The 26,666-nt window shown below is 43.6% G+C and overlaps 1 protein-coding gene across 8 annotated transcripts in view; it reads left to right on the forward strand.

Moving 5' to 3' along the window:
* Positions 1-26,666, forward strand: part of TCF4 (transcription factor 4) — a 523,378-nt gene that overhangs the window by 249,828 nt on the left and 246,884 nt on the right. For all 8 annotated transcript variants that reach the window (XM_077282414.1, XM_077282423.1, XM_077282432.1 and 5 more), the window contains one exon: positions 636-700. In XM_077282414.1, coding sequence (XP_077138529.1) covers positions 636-700 — 65 coding nt within the window. The remainder of the gene's footprint in view (positions 1-635; positions 701-26,666) is intronic.

The following is a 26,666-nucleotide window of genomic DNA, read 5'->3' on the forward strand; positions in this document are numbered from 1 at the left end:
ATGTGCAGTACTTAGATATTTCCTATTTCAATGTTTGCAGGAAAGCATTTAAGTGATCAGAGAGGGAGGAGAGAGGAGGAGCTGAACAGTCCTCATCTCCTATTGTCAACACAGGATCCTTGGTTTTCTGCCTCCAGTTTCATAATAGGAGTGTATCACTGCCCACTGACAATAATATCAGATCGTGGAAGCCTCACACCTGCAGCTTCCATGTATCAGCTGTTTGCAGGTCAGAAGTATACAGTGTATAGAACCGGAACAACCAAGCTCCGTACACTATGTAGTGACCGTTCTCAAGTTCTGCAGTTCAGCTCCCATTGAAGTGAATGTGGTTTGAGCTGCAGTACCAAGAATGGCCACTACATGGTGTAGAGAGCTGTGCGCATCTGACCACAGCAGGACCTGCAAACAGCTGATCGGGGAGGGTGTAAGGTAATGGTCCTGCACCGATCTGGTCCTAAGATAGGCCACCAGTGTCAGCGTCCTGGACATCCCCTTTAATCACATGGATAAGGGAAATCTTTATGGGAGATTTAATGTAATATGATGTATGCTGTGTTAGCCAACATCTGGAGGAAGCATGAAATAACCAATGAGGTAGACTAACATGCTGCTTTATATGTTGTCTTTTACAGGTAAATCCGATAGATCCTCATACACGTGCTATGGGAGAGACTCAGAGATACAGGGCTGCCATCAGGTAAGACGGATCAATCGCAAAATATCGTTATACCTGACAATGCCTTATTGTGCTCGGTACAGTCAGATTCCTAAATAAGCTTCTTGAATATTCGAGTGCATCCTAAATGATCAATAGTGTCCGCACCTCTGTCCTTATGTCAAAATGGAAAAAAAAATGGTGAATAATCACAACAAAAGGATGGACCATGGTAAAGGGTCACAGGTGTGGTCAGCTTAGGGACAGTCCTGTCAATCAAGCCAATCTGGGTGGGAAGGACCAGGTGAAGATCCGCCCAGGTGACTCCTGTTCTTGTTTCTGGTTCATTTTTAAGCTGTTTTCTCTGAAATCCTGCAATGTTTTAGAGTAAAACCTCAATGTCTGCATTGAGGGGGCCCGTCCCTGAGCCACATTACCAGCAATCAGGGGGTTGAGAAGCCAAGTTACTGCTCCAGAACTGATGATCACACGATCCAGTGCCGGGTCCCCGATAACGTCAGCTGTGCACAGCGAGTCTGTGATATCCTGGAATTGTAGCTCATGTGTCAGCGCTTCTGCTCCAAAGGAATTCAGCAAAAACTAAAAAGTACTATCAAAAAGCCTCCAAAATGGCTCTTAGGACCTTGTTAGGAGAAACTGGGTAAAATAAATAAAGAAAAAATAAAGAATTCTACGGCTATCCCTATGTAGCCCCAATCTCAATATTGCAAACGTTATCCTCCCCTATGTAAAAGAAAAACGGCATCCCTATCCCAAACCACAAATGTAACCCTGCCCTCTGATAACCGCAAGGAGAACATAAAAAAAAATCTTTTTAGAGGCGCGTACTTTTAAAAAAGTTAGAAAAAAACTGAAATGCTGAGATCCCCACTGATTGCCAGAATGGCGGCACTCTCTGACAAGTATAACTGCGGCATTCTGACTGGGGACACAAGCCCCCATTCTGGCCATTAGTGGGGGTCTCTGCAGGTGGAACTGTACAACTGTATCAACTGTATCACTTATCCTGTTGACTTGTTTTTATTGGAAATACCCTTTTAAAGAGGACCTGTCACCAGCTCTAATGTGTCCACTTTTTGCTCCTATTTTATTTCCTCTGCTCCCCTGAGTATTCCTTTATTTTCCTTTTTTTTATCTGCCTTACGGTTTCAGAGATATAGGCATTTTTTTTGCTAATTGTTTGGTCGTTCCTAGGGGGTGTGGCTTACAGGATAATACGCAGACACGCCCCCACGGAACTTTGTGAGCCACTCATCCTTTGTAAAGACCATACAAATTAAAAGACCGATATCTCTTGAATCGTAAAACTGATTAAAAAAAGGAAAAGAGAGGAATACTCAGGGGAGCAGCGGGAATAAAAATAAAGTAAAAACTGAACACTGTTGACCTAGTGACAGATCCCCTTTAAGTTGCTTAAAATTTATGTTTACATTGAAAAGCTAATAACCTATACAGTGCTAACACGTCTGATGTCTGAGGCTTAGCTACACTTGTATCCAGTCAGAACAAGAAGGAGATTGCTGCTGTTGATTTATTGTGCTCAGAGAATTGTCTAGGCTAGATGCAATTGTAACAAACCTTCAGCTGTGGGATTGAGGCTTTCCTTTTTTTGTCACTGTCCAATCAAAAGGCTGCAAAAACAAAAACACTTTAGGAAAAAAAAGAGCTGTTCAGGAACAGAAAAAAACTCTTCCAAAGAAGGAGCGTTACCGTTTTTGCATCAAACATTTTTAAAGGCCGTCTGTGCATTCTGTAGTCTCACGGTCCAATTTACGGACCAAAGAAGTGCATGCAACAGAAGGACGGTCGGGAATATGGATCAACAAGTGGAGACAGTCACATCTGCATCTTGCATGTGATTGATCTGGTTTTTTTGGATCCGGGCTTCTGTACCTGGCCTTAGTTACATAAAACCGGCCTATCTATGAGCCTCTGAGGACTAGAACAGGACACACGACCAAATCTGGGTCCCCTTCCTCCATGGACCTCTTAGACGGCCGTGGTAGCCAATATTTGGCCACTATAAATTATTTTATTCCATCCAAATAGGGAACCCTATAGGGAAGATGTCATATCTAAGCAATCAAAGGAGGACTGCTCTCGATGGAGGAAGCCTTGTCCTGCACTAGACAAAGAATTCGAGAGCAATAAAAATCGGTCATAAGGCAAATCTTCCATTTTATATGACAACGGCCATAAATGAACTCCTGAAGTTTCTTGTGGAAATAGACTTGTAGAAAACGGATAAAAATGTCTGCGAAAAACTGATTTGTTGTTCTTTTTTTATCATTCAATTGTTTTTGGCTTAATGTCAAGGCCAACAGGCTCCATGCAGAATCCTCTCGAGGGATCTATCCATCAGCCTGAAAAAAAAAAGCTACGAATCTTTCCATAAAACGATGAAATGTCAAAGGCGCCGGGCCCCGCTCTTGCGCGGCGGTGGAAGTTCTGTCTACCGTTTACACGCTTGTAACTCTTTGTCACACCTCAGATTACATAGTTTCGAGACAATTGCTCTATTAGAGTGTTGGGTTTTTTAGGGTTTTTGATGCCTTTTTTTCTTTCATTTGGCAGTTGCACATGAGTGTTATGTTGTTTGTCCCCATTTATGAAAATACTACCCACATGCACATGTTTGGCAGTGATGCTGAACATAAGCTATTATCAAAATACCTCATTGTATGGAGCGCATTGAGGGGGAGAAGGTAAAAAAAAGGCATAAAGGAACATCATCATTGTGTGCCGACGGTCTCTGTGGATCGGGGCATAAAAAATGCACAGACTTCAATTTTTCTTTATTCAAGACCGTCCTCGACTATGAAACAAGCAATAGATGTCATTTTATACAATGACCTTGGGTTGTTTGTAGCATTTCATAGACTGGTAGAAATCTATACACACTCATAAAATGAAGGTAGACCTTCACGATTCCTGGAGGCTCTCCTCCATGTCACTGTGTTTTCATAGGTTCCCCAGTGATGGCAGCAAGGACCAGCATGGGTCCCTGCCGTGTGCACAGGAGCATGTGCATGAAGGGATGTACAGACCCTAATGTTATACGTGAACCACCAACACTGCCATGAATCCCCCGAGTAATACAAGGGATACTGTGGTTGGCATTTAAAAGAGGCTCTATAGCTGTGACTGGCAGCGTACTGGAGGCACTGTGGTTATTAGCATTGTTATGTAACACTGGCATTGTTATACAGTCTGGCACTACCTTTGTTATAGAGACATTGTGTCTGGCACTGTAGCACACCGTCATTGTTATAGAGGCACTGTGGCTGACACTGTTATGGGGCACTGTCATTCTTATAGAGGCATTGTGGCGGACAATGTTATGGGGCACTGTCATTGTTATAGAGGCACTGTGGCTGACACTGTTATGGGGCACTGTCATTCTTATAGAGGCATTGTGGCGGACAATGTTATGGGGCACTGTCATTGTTATAGAGGCACTGTGGCTGACACTGTTATGGACAACTGTGATTGCTATAGAGGCACTGTGGCTGACACTGTTATGAGGGCACTGTCATTGTTTTAGAGGCACTGTGGCTGACACTGTTATGGACAACTGTGATTGCTATAGAGGCATTGTGGCTGACACTGTTATGAGGGCACTGTCATTGTTTTAGAGGCACTGTGGCTGACACTGTTATGGACAACTGTGATTGCTATAGAGGCATTGTGGCTGACACTGTTATGAGGGCACTGTCATTGTTATAGAGGCACTGTGGCTGACACTGTTATGAGGGCACTGTCATTGTTTTAGAGGCACTGTGGCTGACACTGTTATGGACAACTGTGATTGCTATAGAGGCATTGTGGCTGACACTGTTATGAGGGCACTGTCATTGTTATAGAGGCACTGTGGCTGACACTGTTATGAGGGCACTGTCATTGTTATAGAGGCACTGTGGCTGACACTGTTATGAGGGCACTGTCATTGTTATAGAGGCACTGTGGCTGACACTGTTATGAGGGCACTGTCATTGTTATATAGGCACTGTGGCTGACACTGTTATGGACAACTGATTGCTATACAGGCACTGTGGCTGACACTGTTATGGGGCACTGTCATTCTTATAGAGGCATTGTGGGGGACACTGTTATGGGGCACTGTCATTGTTATAGAGGCACTGTGGCTGACACTGTTATGGGGCACTGTCATTGTTATAGAGGCACTGTGGCTGACACTGTTATGAGGGCACTGTCATTGTTTTAGAGGCACTGTGGCTGACACTGTTATGGGGCATTGTGATTGCTATAGAGGCACTGTGGCTGACACTGTTATGGGGCATTGTGATTGCTATAGAGGCACTGTGGCTGACATTGTTATGAGGGCACCGTCATTGTTATAGAGGTCCAATGGATCCTTGGGGATACAAAGAGAACAAAATTATTATTGATACATTTTGGTTGTTTTTTTTATAAGTTGTCAACAAATCTGCTCTCATGACATGCACATGATGTATACAGAGATGTAACATCTACACTTGGGCCCTAATGTCATCGGTAACAGGGGCCCGAACCTACTAAGGTATCTTCTTATGTGGCAGAGGAGTCATTACCCCCTTAAGCCCTGATACCAGTGCATCACTGCTGCCATTGACCCCTGTCTAGCTGTGCACCTGCATGTGTATTTTGGTATTTGGTCTTTAAGGTGAGACAGATGCGACTTTTAGTAAAGAACAACTTATTCTGGGTATTACATTTTTGCAATGAAAAAGGTATAATGTGTCACAATACAAAGAATAGTATTACATCTTAAAATTAGATTAATTGCAGAAGGCGGCGTTTTCGGTTTAGTTTCCACTTCTGCACATGGTATAAATAGAAGTCAGGTGTCCCCAATATAAGAGGACAATCACTGCGTCACACACTGCACGGCACTATCAATACAAGAAAGGATTTCTATTTATAAGCACAAAACTGGGTTCTGTAACATAAATCCATATAATGTATATTTATACATCACTATTATGTCTCCAAGGCTTGTATGCTGCATATTAATAAGTGCTGATAGGAACTAATATATAGCTTTGGTTATTTTATAAATACTTTGCATTACTGATCCTGTACTGATCCTGAGTTACATCCTGTATTATACCCCAGAGCTGCACTCACTATTCTACTGGTGCAGTCACTGTATACATACATTATATTACTGATCCTGAGTTACATCCTGTATTATTCTCCAGAGCTGCACTCACTATTCTGCTGGTGCAGTCACTGTGTACATACATTACTGATCCTGTACTGATCCTGAGCTCCATTATGTATTATACTCCAGAGCTGCACTCACTATTCTGCTGGTGGAGTCACTGTGTACATACATTACATTACTGATCCTGAGTTACCTCCTGTATTATACCCCAGAGCTGCACTCACTATTCTGCTGGTGCAGTCACTGCGTACATACATTACATTACTAATCCTGAGTTACATCCTGTATTATACTCCAGAGCTGCACTCACTATTCTGCTGGTGCAGTCACTGTGTACATACATTGCATTACTGATCCTGAGTTACATCCTGTATTATACTCCAGAGCTGCACTCACTATTTTGCTGGTGCAGTCACTGTGTACATACATTACACTATTGATCCTGTACTGATCCTGAGCTACATCATGTATTATACCCCAGAGCTGCATTCACTATTCTGCTATTGCAGTCACTGTGTACATACATTACATTACTGATCCTGTACTGATCCTGAGATACATCCTGTATTATACCCCAGAGCTGCACTCACTATTCTGCTGGTGCAGTCGCTGTGTACATACATAACATTAGTGATACTGTACGCATCCTGAGTTACATCCTGTATTATGCTCCAGAGCTGCACTCACTATTCTGCTGGTGAAGTCACTGTGTACATACATTACATTACTGATCCTGTACTGATCCTGAGTTACATCCTGTATTATACCCCAGAGCTGCACTCAGTATTCTGCTGGTGCAGTCACTATGTACATACATTACATTACTGATCCTGTACTGATCCTGAGATACATCCTGTATTATACCCCAGAGCTGCACTCACTATTCTGCTGGTGCAGTCGCTGTGTACATACATAACATTACTGATCCTGTACTGATCCTGAGTTACATCCTGTATTATACCCCAGAGCTGCACTCACTATTCTGCTGGTGCAGTCATTGTGTACATACATTACATTACTGATCCTGAGTTACATCCTTGTTGTGAATTCTGCTTTTGGGTTCCCTCCGGTGGTGGTAGGCGGTAATGCAGTTGTCCCTGAGTTGCAGTCCTGGTCAGGTGTTTCTGCTGATTGCAGTTCTGACTGGGGTATTTAGGCGTGCAGGATTCATTAGTCCTTGCCAGTTGTCAATTGTTGTTGGGAGGTGTTGGACCTCTGCCTGGTTCCTCCTGCCTTTCTGCCAAATCAGCAAAGATAAGTGTCTGGTTATTTTTTCTGTGGCACACATGCTGTGTGCTTCATGATTCAGTGCTATTCTTTTGTGTTTTCTTGTCCAGCTTAGATTGTTTCAGTATTTTCTCAGTCTTGTTGGATTCTCTGGGGTTGCAGATATTCATTCCACGTCTTTAGTTAGATTGTGGAATTTTTTGTATTATCTGCTGTGGATATTTTTTGAAGGGTTTTAATACTGACTGCCTAGTATTCTGTCCTATCCTTTCCTATTTAGCTAGAGTGGCCTCTTTTGCTAAATCTTGTTTTTTGCCTGCATGTGTCTTTTCTTCTCCTACTCACAGTCAATATTCGTGGGGGCTGCCTATCCTTTGGGGTTCTGCTCTGAGGCAAGGTAGTATTCCTATTTCCATCTATAGGGGTATTTAGTCCTCCGGCTGTGTCGAGGTGTCTAGGGTTTTTAGGCACACCCCATGACTACTTCTAGATGCGGTGTTAGTTCAGGATCTGCGGTCAGTATAGTTTCCACCTACTCCAGAGAAAGTTTCATGCGGCTCCAAGGTCACCGGATCATAACAGTACAACTGGCCAATAATGAGCTAAATGCATCTCAGAAGAAGGGAAGAAAGGTGTTGAGCCAATTTTTTTTCTGCAGTCTGTTTTGTCTTTTCTTCCCTCTTTATCTATGGGTGGCTGAGGAGTCTTGTGCTAGCATGGACGTTCAGGAATTAGCTTCTCGTGTAGACCAGCTTGCTGCTAGGGTACAGGGTATTTCTGATTATATTGTTCAGACTCCTGTTTTAGAACCGAAGATTCCTACTCCTGATTTGTTTTTTGGTGACAGGTCCAAATTTTTGAGTTTTAAAAACAATTGTAAACTGTTTTTTGCTTTGAGACCTCGATCCTCCGGTGATTCCATTCAGCAGGTTAAAATCGTCATCTCCCTGCTGCGTGGTGATCCACAGGATTGGGCATTTTCCCTGGAATCTGGGAATCCTGATTTGCTTAATGTAGACTCCTTTTTTCAGGCTTTAGGATTATTATATGATGAACCGAATTCTGTGGATCAAGCGGAGAAGACCTTGTTGGCCCTGTTTCAGGGTCAAGAGGCGGCAGAATTGTATTGTCAGAAATTTAGAAAATGGTCTGTGTTGACTAAATAGAATGATGATGCTTTGGCGGCAATTTTCAGAAAGGGTCTTTCTGAATCCGTTAAAGATGTTATGGTGTAGTTTCCCATGCCTTCCGGTCTGAGTGATTCTATGTCTCTGGCCATTCAGATTGATCGGCGCTTGCGGGAGCATCAAACTGTGCGCGCTGTGGCGTCGTCCTTAGAGCAAAGTCATTGTGGCGACGCTTCTCATGTCATTTCAGTCTGCCCTAAGCGGACAAAAAGGATCGCTAGTTCATTTACTATCAGTACTGTACAACCTAAATTTCTGTTATCGGTGTCCTTGATCTGCTCATTGTCATCATTTTCTGTCATGGCGTTTGTGGATTCAGGTGCCGCCTTGAACTTAATGGATTTTGAGTTTGCCAGGCGTTGTGGTTTTCCCTTGCAGTCTTTGCAGAACCCTATTCCTTTAAGGGGGATTGATGCTACACCTTTCGCTAAAAATAAGCCTCAGTTTTGGACACAGGTGACCATGCACATGGTGCCAGCCCATCAGGAAGATTGTCGATTTCTGGTGTTGCATAATTTGCATGATGTTATCGTGCTGGGTTTTCCGTGGTTGCAGGTACATAATCCTGTGTTAGATTGGAAGTCTATGTCTGTGACTAGTTGGGGTTGTCAGGGGAGTCATAATGATGTTCTTTTGATGTCAATCTCCTCTTCTTCCTCTTCTGAAATTCCAGAGTTTTTGTCTGATTTTCAGGATGTATTCGATGAGCCCAAGTCCAGTTCCCTTCCACCGCACAGGGACTGTGATTGTGCGATTGACTTAATTCCAGGCAGTAAGTTTCCTAAGGGCCGACTTTTCAACCTGTCTGTGCCTGAACATACCGCCATGCGGAGTTATGTTAAGGAGTCTTTGGAGAAAGGGCATATTCGTCCATCTTCTTCACCGTTGGGAGCGGGATTTTTTTTTGTTGCTAAGAAGGATGGCTCCTTGAGACCTTGTATTGATTATCGCCTCTTGAATAAGATCACGGTCAAGTTTCAATACCCTTTACCTTTGCTTTCTGATTTGTTTGCTAGGATTAAGGGGGCTAGTTGGTTTACTAAGATTGACCTTCGGGGGGCATATAATCTTGTTCGTATTATACAGGGTGATGAATGGAAAACTGTGTTTAATACGCGGGAAGGCCATTTTGAATACCTTGTGATGCCATTCGGGCTCACTAATGCTCCATCGGTTTTTCAATCCTTCATGCATGATATCTTCCGGACTTATATTGATAAATTCTTGATTGTATATTTGGACGATATTTTGATTTTTTCCGATGATTGGGAGTCTCATGTGGAACAGGTCAGGATGGTATTTCAGATCCTTTGTGACAATGCTTTGTGAAGGGGTCTAAGTGCCTCTTTGGGGTGCAGAAGGTTTCTTTTTTGGGCTTCATTTTTTCTCCCTCATCTATGGAGATGGATCTGGTTAAGGTTCAGGCCATTTATGATTGGATTCAACCCACATCCGTGAAGAGCCTTCAGAAATTTTTGGGTTTTGCAAATTTTTATCGCCGTTTCATTGCTAATTTCTCCAGCGTGGTTAAACCCTTGACCGATTTGACGAAGAAAGGCGCTGATGTGGCGAATTGGTCCTCTGCGGCTGTCTCTGCCTTTCAGGAGCTTAAACGCCGATTTACTTCTGCTCCGGTGTTGCGCCAACCGGATGTTTCCCTTCCGTTTCAGGTTGAGATTGACACCTCTGAGATTGGGGCAGGGGCCGTTTTGTCTCAGAGGGATTCTGTGGGTTCCTTGATGAAACCGTGTGCCTTCTTCTCCCGCAAGTTTCCGCCTGCTGAATGCAATTATGATGTCGGCAGTCGGGAGTTGTTGGCTATGAAGTGGGCGTTTGAGGAGTGGCGACATTGGCTTGAGGGAGCTAAGCACCGCATTGTGGTCCTGACTGATCATAAGAATCTGATTTACCTGGAGTCTGCCAAACGGCTGAGTCCTAGACAGGCTCGATGGTCCTTGTTTTTTTCCCGTTTTGATGTCGGGTTCTAAGAATATTAAGGCTGATGCCCTTTCTAGGAGTTTTTTGCCTGATTCTCCTGAGGTCCTTGAACCGGTCGGCATTCTGAATGAATTTCCCCTGATTTACGGCGGGTTCTTCAGGAATTTCAGGCTGACAGACCTGACCGCTGTCCTGTGGGGAAATTGTTTGTTCCTGACAGATGGACTAGTAGAGTGATTTCTGAGGTTCACTGTTCCGTGTTGGCTGGTCATCCTGGTATTTTTGGTACCAGAGATTTGGTTGGTAGGTCCTTTTGGTGGCCTTCTGTTGTGAATTTGGATTCTGGGCTCCCCCGGTGGCTACTGGTGGAATTGAACTGGTGTTGTCATCTTCTCTGTTCACCTGTTCCCATCAAGATGTGGGAGTCGCTATATAACCTTGCTGCTCTGTTAGTTGCTTGCCGGTCAACAATGTTATCAGAAGCCTCTCTGTGCTTGTTCCTGCTCCTAGACAACTACTAGATAAGTTGGACTCTTGTCCATGTTTGTTTTTGCATTTTTGTTCCAGTTCACAGCTGAAGTTTCGTTACTGTGTCTGGAAAGCTCTTGTGAACAGGAATTGCCACTCTGGTGTTATGAGTTAATGCCAGAGTTTTAAAGTAATTTCTGGATGGTGTTTTGATAGGGTTTTCAGCTGACCATGAAAGTGTCCTTTCTGTCTTCTGCTATGTAGTAAGTGGACCTCAAATTTGCTAAACCTATTTTCATACTACGTTTGTTATTTCATCTTAATTCACCGCCAATACATGTGGGGGGCCTCTGTCTCCTTTCGGGGTATTTCTCTAGAGGTGAGCTAGGACTAATATTTTCCTCTGCTAGCATTATTTAGTCCTCCGGCTGGTGCTGGGCATCTAGAATCAACGTAGGCATGCTACCCGGCCACTGCTAGTTGTGCGTTAGGTTTAGTTCATGGTCAGCTCAGTTCCCATCTTCCAAGAGCTAGTTCCTATATATGCTGATGCTATGTTCTCTTGCCATTGAGAACATGACAGTTTGACCGGACCACTAAAGGGTTAAAATCCTTGGCTGAGAAAGGAGAGAAATAAGAAGTCTGCTGAGAATTTTTTTTTTTTTTTTTTTCTCCTTCTAATCTTTGAATGGCTCTGTGTCCACCTGTTTGTAATGGATCTTCAGAGTGTAACTGCAGGTTTGAATAATCTCGCCACGAAGGTACAAAATTTGCAAGACTTTGTTTGTCATGCACCTGTATCTGAGCCGAGAATTCCTTTGCCGGAATTTTTCTCGGGGAATAGATCTGGGTTTCAGAATTTTCGAAATAATTGCAAATTATTTTTGTCCCTGAAATTTCGCTCTGCCGGAGACCCTGCACAGCAGGTCAGGATTGTGATTTCCTTGCTCCGGGGCGACCCTCAAGACTGGGCTTTTTCATTGACACCAGGGGATCCTGCGTTGCTCAATGTGGATGCGTTTTTTCTGGCCTTGGGGTTGCTTTATGACGAACCTCATTTGGAGCTTCAGGCAGAAAAAACTTTGAGGTCCCTATCTCAGGGGCAAGATGAAGCGGAAATTTACTGTCAAAGATTCCGTAAATGGTCTGTGCTTACTCAGTGGAATGAGTGCGCCCTGGCGGCGACTTTCAGAGAGGGTCTCTCTGATGCCATTAAGGATGTTATGGTGGGGTTCCCTGTGCCTGCGGGTCTGAATGAGTCCATGACAATGGCTATTCAGATCGATAGGCGTTTGCGGGAGCGCAAACCAGTGCACCATCTGGCGGTGTCCACTGAGAAGTCGCCAGAGAGTATGCAGTGTGATAGAATTCTGTCCCGAAGCGAGCGGCAGAATTTTAGACGGAAAAATGGGTTGTGTTTCTATTGTGGTGATTCTACTCATGTTATATCAGCATGCTCTAAGCGCACTAAAAAGCTTGATAAATCTGTTTCCATTTGCACCTTACCGTCTAAGTTTATTCTATCTGTGACCCTGATTTGCTCTTTGTCATCTATTACCACGGACGCCTATGTCGACTCTGGCGCCGCTTTGAGTCTTATGGATTGGTCTTTTGCCAAACGCTGTGGGTATGATTTAGAGCCTTTGGAGACTCTTATTCCTCTGAAGGGGATTGACTCCACCCCATTGGCTAATAATAAACCACAATACTGGACACAAGTAACTATGCGTATTAATCCGGATCACCAGGAGATTATTCGCTTTCTGGTGCTGCATAATCTACATGATGATTTGGTGCTAGGATTGCCTTGGCTGCAATCTCACAACCCAGTCCTCGACTGGAAAGCTATGTCTGTGTTGAGCTGGGGATGTAAGGGGGCTCATGGGGATGTACCTGTGGTTTCCATTTCATCATCTATTCCCTCTGAAATTCCTGAGTTCCTGTCTGACTATCGTGACGTCTTTGAAGAATCCAAGCTTGGTTCATTACCTCCGCACCGAGAGTGCGATTGTGCCATAGATTTAATCCCGGGTAGTAAATACCCAAAGGGTCGTTTATTTAATTTGTCTGTGCCTGAACATGCTGCTATGCGAGAATATATAAAGGAGTCCTTGGAAAAGGGACATATTCGTCCATCGTCATCTCCCTTAGGAGCCGGTTTTTTCTTTGTGTCAAAAAAAGACGGCTCTTTGAGACCATGTATCGATTATCGGCTTTTGAATAAAATCACTGTAAAATATCAATACCCATTGCCGTTGCTGACTGATTTGTTTGCTCGCATAAAGGGGGCCAAGTGGTTCTCTAAGATTGACCTTCGTGGGGCGTATAATTTGGTGCGAATCAGGCAGGGGGATGAGTGGAAAACCGCATTTAATACGCCCGAGGGCCACTTTGAGTATTTAGTGATGCCTTTTGGTCTTTCAAATGCTCCGTCAGTTTTCCAGTCCTTTATGCATGATATTTTTCGCGATTATTTGGATAAATTTATGATTGTGTATCTGGATGATATTCTGATTTTTTTGGATGACTGGGACTCTCATGTCCAGCAAGTCAGGAGGGTTTTCCAGGTTTTGCGGTCTAATTCTTTGTGTGTGAAGGGTTCTAAGTGTGTTTTTGGGGTACAGAGGATTTCCTTTTTGGGATATATTTTTTCTCCCTCTTCCATTGAAATGGATCCTGTCAAGGTTCAAGCTATTTGTGATTGGACGCAGCCCTCTTCTCTTAAGAGTCTTCAGAAATTTTTGGGCTTTGCTAACTTTTATCGTCGATTTATTGCTGGTTTTTCGGATATTGCTAAGCCATTGACCGATTTGACTAAGAAGGGTGCTGATGTTGCTGATTGGTCCCCTGACGCTGTGGAGGCCTTTCGGGAGCTTAAGCGCCGTTTTTCCTCTGCCCCTGTGTTGCGTCAGCCTGATGTTGCTCTACCTTTTCAGGTTGAGGTCGACGCTTCTGAGATCGGAGCTGGGGCAGTGTTGTCGCAGAAGAGTTCTGACTGCTCCGTGATGAGGCCTTGTGCCTTCTTTTCCCGTAAATTTTCGCCCGCTGAGCGGAATTATGATGTTGGGAATCGGGAGCTTTTGGCCATGAAGTGGGCTTTTGAGGAGTGGCGCCATTGGCTTGAGGGGGCCAGACATCAGGTGGTGGTATTGACTGACCACAAAAACTTGATTTATCTTGAGACCGCCAGGCGCCTGAATCCTAGACAGGCGCGCTGGTCATTATTTTTCTCTCGGTTTAATTTTGTGGTGTCATACCTACCGGGTTCTAAGAATGTTAAGGCGGATGCCCTTTCTAGGAGTTTTGAGCCTGACTCGCCTGGTAACTCTGAGCCCACAGGTATCCTTAAGGATGGAGTGGTATTGTCAGCCGTTTCTCCAGACCTGCGGCGGGCCTTGCAGGAGTTTCAGGCGGATAGACCGGATCGTTGCCCACCTGATAAACTGTTTGTTCCTGATGATTGGACCAGTAGAGTCATCTCTGAGGTTCATTCTTCTGCGTTGGCAGGTCATCCTGGCATTTTTGGTACCAGGGATTTGGTGGCAAGGTCCTTCTGGTGGCCTTCCCTGTCACGAGATGTGCGAGGCTTTGTGCAGTCTTGTGACGTTTGTGCTCGGGCCAAGCCTTGTTGCTCTCGGGCTAGTGGATTATTGTTGCCCTTGCCTATTCCTAAGAGGCCTTGGACGCACATCTCGATGGATTTTATTTCAGATCTGCCTGTTTCTCAGAAGATGTCTGTCATCTGGGTGGTGTGTGACCGTTTCTCTAAGATGGTCCATTTGGTTCCTCTGCCCAAGTTGCCTTCTTCTTCCGAGTTGGTTCCTCTGTTTTTTCAAAATGTTGTTCGTTTGCATGGTATTCCTGAGAATATCATTTCTGACAGAGGGACCCAATTCGTGTCTAGATTTTGGCGGGCATTCTGTGCTAGGATGGGCATAGATTTATCTTTTTCGTCCGCTTTCCATCCTCAGACGAATGGCCAGACCGAGCGGACTAATCAGACCCTGGAGACATATCTGAGGTGTTTTGTGTCTGCTGACCAGGATGATTGGGTTGCTTTTTTGCCATTGGCGGAGTTCGCTCTCAATAATCGGGCCAGCTCTGCCACTTTGGTGTCCCCGTTTTTCTGTAATTCGGGGTTTCATCCTCGATTTTCCTCTGGTCAGGTGGAAACTTCGGATTGTCCTGGAGTGGATGCTGTGGTGGAGAGATTGCATCAGATCTGGGGGCAGGTGGTGGACAATTTGAGGTTGTCCCAGGAGAAGACTCAGCTTTTTGCCAACCGCCACCGTCGTGTTGGTCCTCGGCTTTGTGTTGGGGATTTGGTGTGGTTGTCTTCTCGTTTTGTCCCTATGAGGGTCTCTTCTCCTAAGTTTAAGCCTCGGTTCATCGGCCCGTATAAGATATTGGAGATTCTTAACCCTGTTTCCTTCCGTTTGGACCTCCCTGCATCCTTTTCTATTCATAACGTTTTTCATCGGTCATTATTGCGCAGGTATGAGGTACCGGTTGTGCCTTCCGTTGAGCCTCCTGCTCCGGTGTTGGTTGAGGGTGAGTTGGAGTACGTTGTGGAGAAAATCTTAGACTCTCGTGTTTCCAGACGGAGACTCCAGTATCTGGTCAAGTGGAAGGGATACGGCCAGGAGGATAATTCTTGGGTGAATGCATCTGATGTTCATGCCTCTGATCTGGTTCGTGCCTTTCATAGGGCCCATCCTGATCGCCCTGGTGGTTCTGGTGAGGGTTCGGTGCCCCCTCCTTGAGGGGGGGGTACTGTTGTGAATTTGGATTCTGGGCTCCCCCGGTGGCTACTGGTGGAATTGAACTGGTGTTGTCATCTTCTCTGTTCACCTGTTCCCATCAAGATGTGGGAGTCGCTATATAACCTTGCTGCTCTGTTAGTTGCTTGCCGGTCAACAATGTTATCAGAAGCCTCTCTGTGCTTGTTCCTGCTCCTAGACAACTACTAGATAAGTTGGACTCTTGTCCATGTTTGTTTTTGCATTTTTGTTCCAGTTCACAGCTGAAGTTTCGTTACTGTGTCTGGAAAGCTCTTGTGAACAGGAATTGCCACTCTGGTGTTATGAGTTAATGCCAGAGTTTTAAAGTAATTTCTGGATGGTGTTTTGATAGGGTTTTCAGCTGACCATGAAAGTGTCCTTTCTGTCTTCTGCTATGTAGTAAGTGGACCTCAAATTTGCTAAACCTATTTTCATACTACGTTTGTTATTTCATCTTAATTCACCGCCAATACATGTGGGGGGCCTCTGTCTCCTTTCGGGGTATTTCTCTAGAGGTGAGCTAGGACTAATATTTTCCTCTGCTAGCATTATTTAGTCCTCCGGCTGGTGCTGGGCATCTAGAATCAACGTAGGCATGCTACCCGGCCACTGCTAGTTGTGCGTTAGGTTTAGTTCATGGTCAGCTCAGTTCCCATCTTCCAAGAGCTAGTTCCTATATATGCTGATGCTATGTTCTCTTGCCATTGAGAACATGACAGCCTTCCTTGTCACGTGATGTGCGTTCTTTTGTGCAGTCCTGTGGGACTTGTGCGTGGGCCAAGCCTTGTTGTTCCCGTGCTAGTGGGTTACTTTTGCCATTGCCGGTCCCTGAGAGGCCCTGGACGCATATTTCTATGGATTTTATTTCTGATCTTCCGGTTTCCCAGAGGATGTCGGTTATCTGGGTTGTTTGTGACCTGTTTTCTAAGATGGTTCATTTGGTGCCTTTGCCTAAATTGCCTTCCTCTTCAGATTTGGTTCCGTTGTTTTTTCAGCATGTGGTTCGTTTGCATGGTATTCCGGAGAATATTGTGTCCAACAGAGGTTCCCAGTTTGTTTCTAGGTTTTGGCGGGCCTTTTGTGCTAGGCTGGGCATTGATTTGTCTTTTTCTTCTGCATTTCATCCTCAGACAAATGGCCAAACCGAGCGAACTAATCAGACCTTGAAGACCTATTTGAGATGCTTTGTGTCTGCTGATCAGGATGATTGGGTGGCCTTTTTGCCATTGGCCGAGTTTGCCCTTAATAATCGGGCTAGTTCAGCTACTTTGGTTTCGCCTTTCTTTTGTAATTTTGGTTTTCATCCTCGTTTTTCTTCTGGGCAGGTTGAGCCTTCTGACTGTCCTGGTGTGGATTCTGTGGTTGACAGGTTGCAGCATATTTGGGCTCATGTGGTGGACAATTTGGTGTTGTCTCAGGAGGAGGCTCAACGTTTTGCTAACCGTCGTCGGTGTGTTGGTTCCCGGCTTCGGGTTGGGGATCTGGTTTGGTTGTCTTCCCGTCATGTTCCTATGAAGGTTTCTTCCCCTAAGTTTAAGCCTCGGTTTATTGGTCCTTATAGGATTTCTGGGATTATTAATCTGGTGTCTTTTCGATTGGCGCTTCCGGCCTCTTTTGCTATCCATAATGTCTTCCATAGATCTTTATTGCGGAAATATGTGGTGCCCGTTGTTCCCTCTGTTGATCCTCCGGCCCCTGTGTTGGTTGATGGGGAGTTGGAGTATGTGGTTGAGAAGATTTTGGATTCTCGTTTTTCGAGGCGGAGGCTTCAGTACCTTGTCAAATGGAAGGGTTATGGCCAGGAGGATAATTCTTGGGTTTTTGCTTCTGATGTCCATGCTGCTGATTTGGTCCGTGCCTTTCATCTGGCTCGTCCTGATCGGCCTGGGGGTGCTGTTGAGGGTTCGGTGACCCCTCCTCAATGGGGGGGTACTGTTGTGGATTCTGCTTTTGGGTTCCCTCCGGTGGTGGTAGGTGTTAATGCAGTTGTCCGTGAGTTGCAGTCCTGGTCAGGTGTTTCTGCTGATTGCAATTCTGACTGGGGTATTTAGGTGTGCAGGATTCATTAGTCCTTGCCAGTTGTCAATTGTTGTTGGGAGGTGTTGGACCTCTGCCTGGTTCCTCGTGCCTTTCTGCCAAATCAGCAAAGATAAGTGTCTGTTTTTTTTTCCTGTGGCACACATGCTGTGTGCTTCATGATTCAGTGCTATTCTTTTGTGTTTTCTTGTCCGGCTTAGATTGTTTCAGTATTTTCTCAGTCTTGTTGGATTCTCTGGGGTTGCAGATATTCATTCCACGTCTTTAGTTAGATTGTGGAATTTTTTGTATTATCTGCTGTGGATATTTTTTGAAGGGTTTTAATACTGACCGCTTAGTATTCTGTCCTATCCTTTCCTATTTAGCTAGAGTGGCCTCTTTTGCTAAATCTTGTTTTCTGCCTGCATGTGTATTTTCTTCTCCTACTCACAGTCAATATTCGTGGGGGCTGCCTATCCTTTGGGGTTCTGCTCTGAGGCAAGGTATTATTCCTATTTCCATCTATAGGGGTATTTAGTCCTCCGGCTGTGTCGAGGTGTCTAGGGTTTTTAGGCACACCCCACGGCTACTTCTAGTTGCGGTGTTAGTTTAGGATCTGCGGTCAGTATAGTTTCCACCTACTCCAGAGAAAGTTTCATGCGGCTCCAAGGTCACCGCATCATAACACATCCTGTATTATACCCCAGAGCTGCACTCACTATTCTGCTGGTGCAGTCACTGTGTACATACATTACATTACTGATCCTGAGTTACATCCTGTATTATACCCCAGAGCTGCACTCACTATTCTGCTGGTGCAGTCACTGTGTACATACATTACATTACTGATCCTGTACTGATCCCGAGTTACATCCTGTATTATACTTCAGAGCTGCACTCACTATTCTGTTGTTGCAGTCAATCTGTACATACATTACATTACTGATCCTGTACTGATCCTGAGTTACATCCTGTATTATACCCCAGAGCTGCACTCACTATTCTGCTGGTGCAGTCACTGCGTACATCCATTACATTACTGATCCTGAGTTACATCCTGTATTATACTCCAGAGCTGCACTCACTATTCTGCTGGTGCAGTCACTGTGTACATACATTACATTACTGATCCTGAGTTACATCCTGTATTATACCCCAGAGCTGCACTCACTTTTCTGCTGGTGCAGTCACTGTGTACATACATTACATTACTGATCCTGAGTTACATCCTGTATTATACACTAGAGCTGCACTCACTATTCTGCTGGTGCAGTCACTGTGTACATACATTACATTACTGATCCTGAGTTACATCCTGTATTATACACTAGAGCTGCACTCACTATTCTGCTGGTGCAGTGACTGTGTACATACATTACATTACTGATCACACACTGATCCTGAGTTACATCCTGTATTATACTCCAGAGCTGCACTCACTATTCTGCTTGTGCAGTCACTGTGTACATACATTACATTACTGATCACATACTGATCCTGAGTTACATCCTGTATTATACTCCAGAGCTGCACTCACTATTCTGCTGGTGCAGTCACTGTGTACATACATTACATTACTGATCACATACTGATCCTGAGTTACATCCTGTATTATACTCCAGAGCTGCACTCACTATTCTGCTGGTGCAGTCACTATGTATATACATTACATTACGTATCCTGTACTGATCCTTTAAATGACATTACTTTGTTAATTTTTTTTGTAGTTATAGAGTAACAAAAAAATCTGACTTTTTTACCTCTAGTATACAGGGAACATAGAAATACATTGTTATATACAATGTATCTCTATGGACATGTATAACTTGCTTCTGGGTTCACTTCATGCATTACAAGTAAAGATTACCAAATTCTCCTATGTTTATCATTTTGGGTTTGGAGACCCAATCATAGAAGAATAATTCTATTTATGCACTGAGGAGAGAGATACTGCCCCACACCCAAGGAGGAGGAGCTACAGAGATATCATGACATCAGAGGGAGGTGAGTGTTAGAAGCTGTGACAAAAGTCCTTAAATTGAGATAGTCCTGCTGAATCCAGGATGGTTGGGAACTATACTGATCCTCTTCTGATCCTGAGTTACAACCTGTATTATACTCCGGAGCTGTTTTCAGAATTCTTCACAATTCCGAGCCTCACATCTTTCACAAGCATATGCTGATCCATTGTCAGTACAGATTTTAGGATTCATAATACTCTTCATTGTTATTAAGATTTGTAGAATATTCAGTAGCTTAGAGTTGAACAGGTTTGATGTTAGAGGAGACAGACAGGATATCACTGCGCCCTCCGTACTGTGCATACACTTTCTATCCGACAAGAAACTAAATGATAAGGAACTGTTCAAGTGGCTTTATTTGCGGTCATCCAATATGGAGGCACTTTTAATATTAACATTGCAGAAGAGCAGAATTTTTCTAAAGATATACAGTGTGCAGTCTCACGGCTGGACACACACAGAAAAGGGCCTCTGTGCAAGAACAGTATATGGGCCTGTTGCTGTACCATAGTTCTGTATAGTACAGTAGCTGTGCAGCTGCACAGATGAATTGTCCACCCCGGTATAGGATCTGGTTTATCCACCTTTCCTGATGCGCCTGATCTTGCCACTAGAATTTATGCCTGCTCTTCAATGGCAATCACTTATCTTTGATTCCAGTGACGTTCACTCTTTTTTTGCAACTGCTCTTTATCTGCATCTGTCGCTCTCTGCACTCCAGACCCTCACAGTGTTACTTGCACAATCGGAAGTTCCCCTCCTGTATGTGCACTTCAGATCTTCGTCCTCCTCACAACACTTTCACCTCTCTTCTGCTCGCTGGCTGCTTCAGGTGCAGCTCTCTGTGTCTCTGTACTCACTGGCTGTGCTCTACTGGCTCTGGCAGTAGTAGATAATTTAGGTAGTACATGCGCTCATGCGCTCTCCCTGTTTTGCTCATTTTGGTTGGTGCAGCTACATTAGGCAGTATGCATTTACCCTCCACTGACAACTGTCTCCTGTAAAGGGACTTACTCACTCTGGGCTGTCTCTTCCTCCTCTATTTTCCATGCCGCCCGAAACAGTCACAGGGGTAATTGGTTCTTCCCTCAACACACAGATCACAATGTCTTTAAGATTTTATCCACTCATCTGTTGCCCTCTGCTAATTAACAGTAAGTTCTTCCTTACTACTCAAAACCTCTGCAACTGACTCTGGATGGTGGGAGACCCGGCTATAAATTACCTCTGTCTGTCACTCATACTCTTTTTTCCATTCACTCCTAATCTCATGGAGGACAGACAATCTTTTAAGGGGTTGTCCAGGCTCGCGGCTCAAGTGAATATCACAGAGCACACCGTGGAGGCTTTCATGACCCTCTGGTGCTGGGAATGGGCCATTACATGATTGTAAATATGCAATTTGCCTACTTACAGCCACATTCCAACTAGACGTGTATGGCCTTGATCAATGCAAATGCAAGTCTAGTCGGCAAGTGATCGCATGTATGCAAATCAGCTACTTAGGGTCATGCACCTGCCCGCTCCCAGAGAATCCTGAATGACTTGAGCCCCAAGCCTGGAAACCCCTTTAAATTGGCCAGATAGTGCTATGAATCTGCTGTCTCGCATGCAAGTTTTGCAGCAGATGTTGTTGTAGATGTCCCATGAATTTAACTTTGCAAATCCACAACATCATAGACGAGCACCAGTTTTTTTTATTAACTGGTGTTTTATAAAACCTTGTGGAGTTCTTCCTTAGGCATAAACCTTGCTAAGCGTAGGAAAAATTATGTTTTTTTTCCAAAAAACTGCTCCATTCTTGTCCGTAGGTCGCATCCATTATTGAATAGATCTGAGCTGTAATACCAGACGTGGCCAACAGCTGAAAAATTAGACTTGCTTTTCCAGAGATCCACATTTCACTTTCCTCCCCCATAAGTCGAAATGAACGTTTTTCCTTTAATCATGAAAGTATCACTTTAAATATCTCGTTAATTAGAGTTTATATTAATACATAGTATTCGGCAGATGCACTCTATGTGAGTGGAGTGTGATAATTGCTTTTACTTCCCAGGTGTTCATTAGCTAAGCAAGGTCAAGATGTTTTGTATGTTTCTGGATATTTAGACGCGTGTTATCTTTTCGCATTTCTTGTGTTCTTGCATTTTACATCCACTTTCCTGTCTGGAATTGTTTGGAGTAGCTAAATAAAACACCTGGTGATAATGGAGCCTAGCGATAACGTGCCACCTCCCACCCTACTGTTACTCCGACGCGCACCTGGAGGTTATGAGAACCACTCACCCCACTGGCTGTGTCACAGGAAACAATCATCTTTTCTCTATCCAACATTTAATTAGAAGTTGGAGCAGGAAACTTTCGAAGATTTGGAAATCTTGGGGTTAACGTACGTTGAGGGTCTAATTATTCCCTAAATCACCCTATATCACCCTATATAAAAATGTGTCCTGGAAAGTGAGTGTGATTGTAGCTTGAGAAGAAATCTTGCATTTGCCCTCAATGTACAGAGGCACCCCTGGTCAAAATTACTGTTATTGTGAACAGCTAAGCAAGTTGATGATGAAATGATCTCTAAAAGGCCTAAAGTTAAAGATTACATATTTGCTTTGTATTATATATACATATGTATTATACATATGTATAATATTTTTTACATTTTAAAAATTACAAAAAGCAAAATGGGTAGATGCAAAGGTTTTAGCACCCTTGGAGATTTGTGTGCTCAGATAACTTTGACAAAGGTTTCAGACCTTAATTAGTCTGTTAGGGTTATGACTTGTTCACTATCGTCGTTAGGAAAGGCCAGGTGATGCTAATTTCCCATTATTTATTAAAACCCAGCCTCCTCTAACCTTGTGCCAATAAACAGCAGCCATGTTTTTTTTCTAAAAAGTTGCCTAGCACAATGAAAATGAAAATGCTGGCATCCCACAAAGCAGAAGAAGGCTATAAGGAGATAGCAAAGCATTTTCAAGTTGCTCTTTCCTCAGCCTGAAATGTAATTAAGAAATGGCAGTTAACAGGAACAGTCTAGGTCAAGATAAGGTCTGGACGACCAAGCAAAATTTCAGTCAGAGCTGCTCGAAGGATTGCTAGAGAGGCAAGTCAGAACCCCTGCTTCACTGCAAAAGACCTTCAGAAAGATTTAGCAGACTCTGGAGTTGTGGTACATTGTTCTACTCTTCAGAGTCACCTGCACAAATATGGCCTTCATGGAAGAAAACCTCTCCTGCATCCTCACCATAAAATTCAGTGTCAGACGTATGCAGAAGAACAACTAAACAAGCCTCATACATTTTGAAAACAAATCCTGTGGACTGAGGAGGTTAAAATAAAACTGTTTAGCCGCAATGATCAAAAAAAAGATGTGAAGAAAAAAGCACAACATTTCAGGAAAGGAACATTTAGCCAACCATTAAACATGAGGGTGGATCAATCATGCTTTGGGGTTGTGCTGTAGACAATGACATGGGGAGCATTTCACAGGTAGAGGGAAGAATGGATTCAATGAAATTTCAACAAATTCTTGATGCAAACATGACTCCATCTGTAAAAAATCTGAAGTTGAAAACAGGATGGCTTCTACAAATGGATAAAGATCCTAAACGCACGTCAAAATCCACGATAACATCAAAAGGTGCATACTGAAGGTTTTAGAATGGCCCTTACAGTCCCCTGATCTGAACATCATTGAAAATCCGTCATCTGTGCAAGATTCCTTCTCTAGCTATAATCATACTCACTTTGTAGTGCACATTTTATTGTAGTTCGGTTTAAGGTTTAGTTAGTCTATGTTATTTCTGTATCCCTGACAAACTCACCATCATTTCTATTGGGAGAAATGAAATTTTTCGTTCCCACGAAATAAGTACATTTTAATTAATAGATCTTAGAATAAAAATAACTTCCACAATTGAATGTATTTAAAAAAATGTTCCTGTGCTGAGCTAATGTGCCCCTGCTGCGTGCAGTGTAATGGCAGTGTTTGACTATGCAGAGCTGCTCCAGTTCATGGTCAGCACATACCACATCTCCTGGCCAGTGAGGAAGAATAAATCACTTATCATGAGTGAGTATACAGTCAAAAAAGCAGGGGCTGGTAACAGTCCTTTGTGAAGTAACACATTTCCCTGCCTATTGCAACTCATTTACTTGTTTTATCACAGGAACAAGTGTTTATACCAAGACGCCACTCCTTTCAGCTCATCATAAGTCAAGTTAGTGACAAATGAGCTCAGCTCCTACAGGCAGACATGATTTATGATGAGCTCAGAGCACTGGATATGCTGCAGAAACATTCACTCCTGTGATACCTCAGGAAAGGAAATGAGTTACCTCAGAAAGCAACAGTGGCAAGCTGTTTTGTCTGTATACTCACTTATTATAAGTGATTTCTATTTCTCCCCTGGCCAGGAGCTGACCATGAACTGGAGCAGCTCTACATGGTCGGACACAGCCATTACGCAATGCACAGCAGGGGCACATTAATAGGATTATCTCAGCACAGGAAATAATTTTTTAACACATCGAATTTTGGAACTTATTATTATTTCAAGATCTATTGATTAAAATATAATCTGCTGTTGGGACAACTCCTTTAAAGCCCCAACCCAACCCCTTCATGAATGCTTCCAAGTACTGCAGACCTCCCACTTTACATAAAAACCATCCTTTTTGGTCCAGAAGATCTGACTTTTCCAAGGTTTTATCTCAAAATTGGGACATTCCCAATTCTTGGAAAATTCAGGATAGTTTACAGGTATCCATGTCCTGGTAATCTAAAGGAGCTTCGTGGTTAATACATAGTATCTCTGGTGGTATAGGGAAGTGTTTCTCTGTGTTAATAGAATTAGTGCCCACTGGCTCAAATATTGATATAACTAATAGTGATGGGTAAATCCCTGAATGTTTGGGTCCGGTGGGTTTGGCCGAACAGTTAACAACAGTTTGGTTTGGGTACCAGAACAGTACCTCAACCAAAACCTGAACCCGAACCCCATTCAGATGAATGGGGGCCCGAGCATCTATCGTTTGCCACACTGTCATCTGCATGACAGTGGGGCAACACTGGCTCTGATCAGCAGTAAGATTATTACTGCCAGTCAGAGAGCTGCGGTTCCCACGCTGTCAGATGACAGTGTGAGCCAGCAGCTGTGACCAGAGGTAAAAAGTTTACCTCTGGTCACAGGCATTGGCTGATGGGAGTAATACTACCATCAGCCTACGTTTGCTGTCGCTGATAACATTGAGAGGAGGTGGTGGTTGATGGGAGTATTCATCAGCCAGCGCCTGTGCTCTAAATAAATATATAAATGCCATGGGTTCCTCTCTACTTTTGACAACCAGCATGGTAAAACTGACAGCTGCGGGCAGCAACCCTCAGCTGTCAGCTTTACTATGGCTGGTTATCAAGAATAGAGAGGTCCGCATGCCATTTTTTTAAAATAATTTAAATAATAAAAAAAAACGGAGTGGGGTCTCCCTCATTTTTGACAACCAGCCTTGCTAAAGCAGGCAGCTGGGAGCTGGTATTCTCAGGCTGGTAAGGGGCCATGGATATTGGCTTCCCCCAGCCTAAAAATACCAGCCCACAGCCGCCCCAGAAAAGGCACATCTATTAGATGTGCCAATTCTGCAGAACAGGGCAGAAAGTGGAGGGACCCACTTTACTCATTTATCTAGCAGTTAGCACTTTAGAAGTTTATGATGAACACAAGTTAGTCCCCTGATGATTGTTATTGGATGAAACGCATCAGGATGGGTATATAAGGGACAGTGCAGGCCCTTTCAGCCTAGGGGTAATTGTGTACTGCCCTTGTCAGGGCAGGAGTCTAGGGAATTAGTTTAAATCTAGCCCCACAGGGACTGATAGGGGTAGCTATCACATAGAGTGACTGCAGACTTGTAGTTTTAGACCAGACAACCCCTTTAAGGCTCTGGATTTCTCTTCCCATGTAGACATAACAGCTTTGCTTTACATTACCTTTCTTTCAGCTAAATTACACTGGGGTTGCACTGCCGTCTGAGTGAACATTTGGATATAGACGAAGCTAATGTGGAGCAAAAGCAGCTATGCTTTTTAATCTGTTTACCTTGTAAATGGCAGTTGTAAGGCAATCACCTTATTGCAAGTCTGGCTTATTTCACTACTGGACCTGTGATTCCCATTTCAGATTGTACATCCGGACCCTCCATCGGCAGACGGCGTTACTTAGCAAATGGGAACAGTCGGCACCAAATCTTATTTTACCTAAATGAAACTTCCAAACATAATTGAGCTTAAAAACATAGAAATGACCCCCTCAGCATATATTATACTCCCTTTACTGTAGAAAAGCCAGATGCTAATCACCGCTTTTTTGTACTTTGCTTTTGTTTTGTTTTTATATGTTTTGCTCTTTTTTTTCCATTTCTAATTTAGTGTTCTTGGTGATAAGTAACAAAAAATGTTTCGTTTACACTGTGTTTTTTTTTTCAGTTTCAGAAAAACCCTGTGCCATGAATACAGTTTGTTTAAAAAAAAACAAAAAAAAAAAAACAAGCTGAACTTTACTCACCCTCCACAGGTCCGGTGCCGAGTCTCCACTGCAGCCTTGATATCACATCAACAGCACTGCAGCCAATCAGTGAGCTGAGTTGCTCCTACTTACAACCACGGAGCTCACTGATTGGATGCACTGGAAGGCGTGGTGGAGACTCAGTGCTGGACCCACGGAGGGTGGGTAAAGCATGGTTTTGTTTTTTCAGCAAACTGCAGCCGTGGAATTGGGGTTTTCTGAAACCAGGAATCCGCTGTAACAATGTACAGGACCATTTTTGGGTGTTTTATTTGGTGCATTTAATTGGAAACTTCTGAGTTAATAGATGGGTGTTCTCTATTCTAAATCCTTATCTCTTGCCTGGTATGAAAAAATGATAGAATGAGTTTCTCTCTTTCTGGAGGACCTATCCTATCTGGCATTAGATAGCACATTGATTTTAATAGGAATAGTGTAATACCTCATTTTCCCTGTGGAGGCACTGTAGAGAAAGTGAACACTTATTGTTAAGCTTCCCTACAGATTTCAGCTGATCAGTCCAGCACAAGGACATTTCTAACAAGTAGAAATTGTGCAAAGCGGAGAATATTTTCAAGGATGTGGAAAATTTGATGTTGACTGTATGGCTACCATTAGCTCT

Source organism: Ranitomeya variabilis, chromosome 1 (genome assembly GCF_051348905.1).
Source record: "Ranitomeya variabilis isolate aRanVar5 chromosome 1, aRanVar5.hap1, whole genome shotgun sequence".
In the NCBI taxonomy this organism is placed as follows: domain Eukaryota; kingdom Metazoa; phylum Chordata; class Amphibia; order Anura; family Dendrobatidae; genus Ranitomeya; species Ranitomeya variabilis.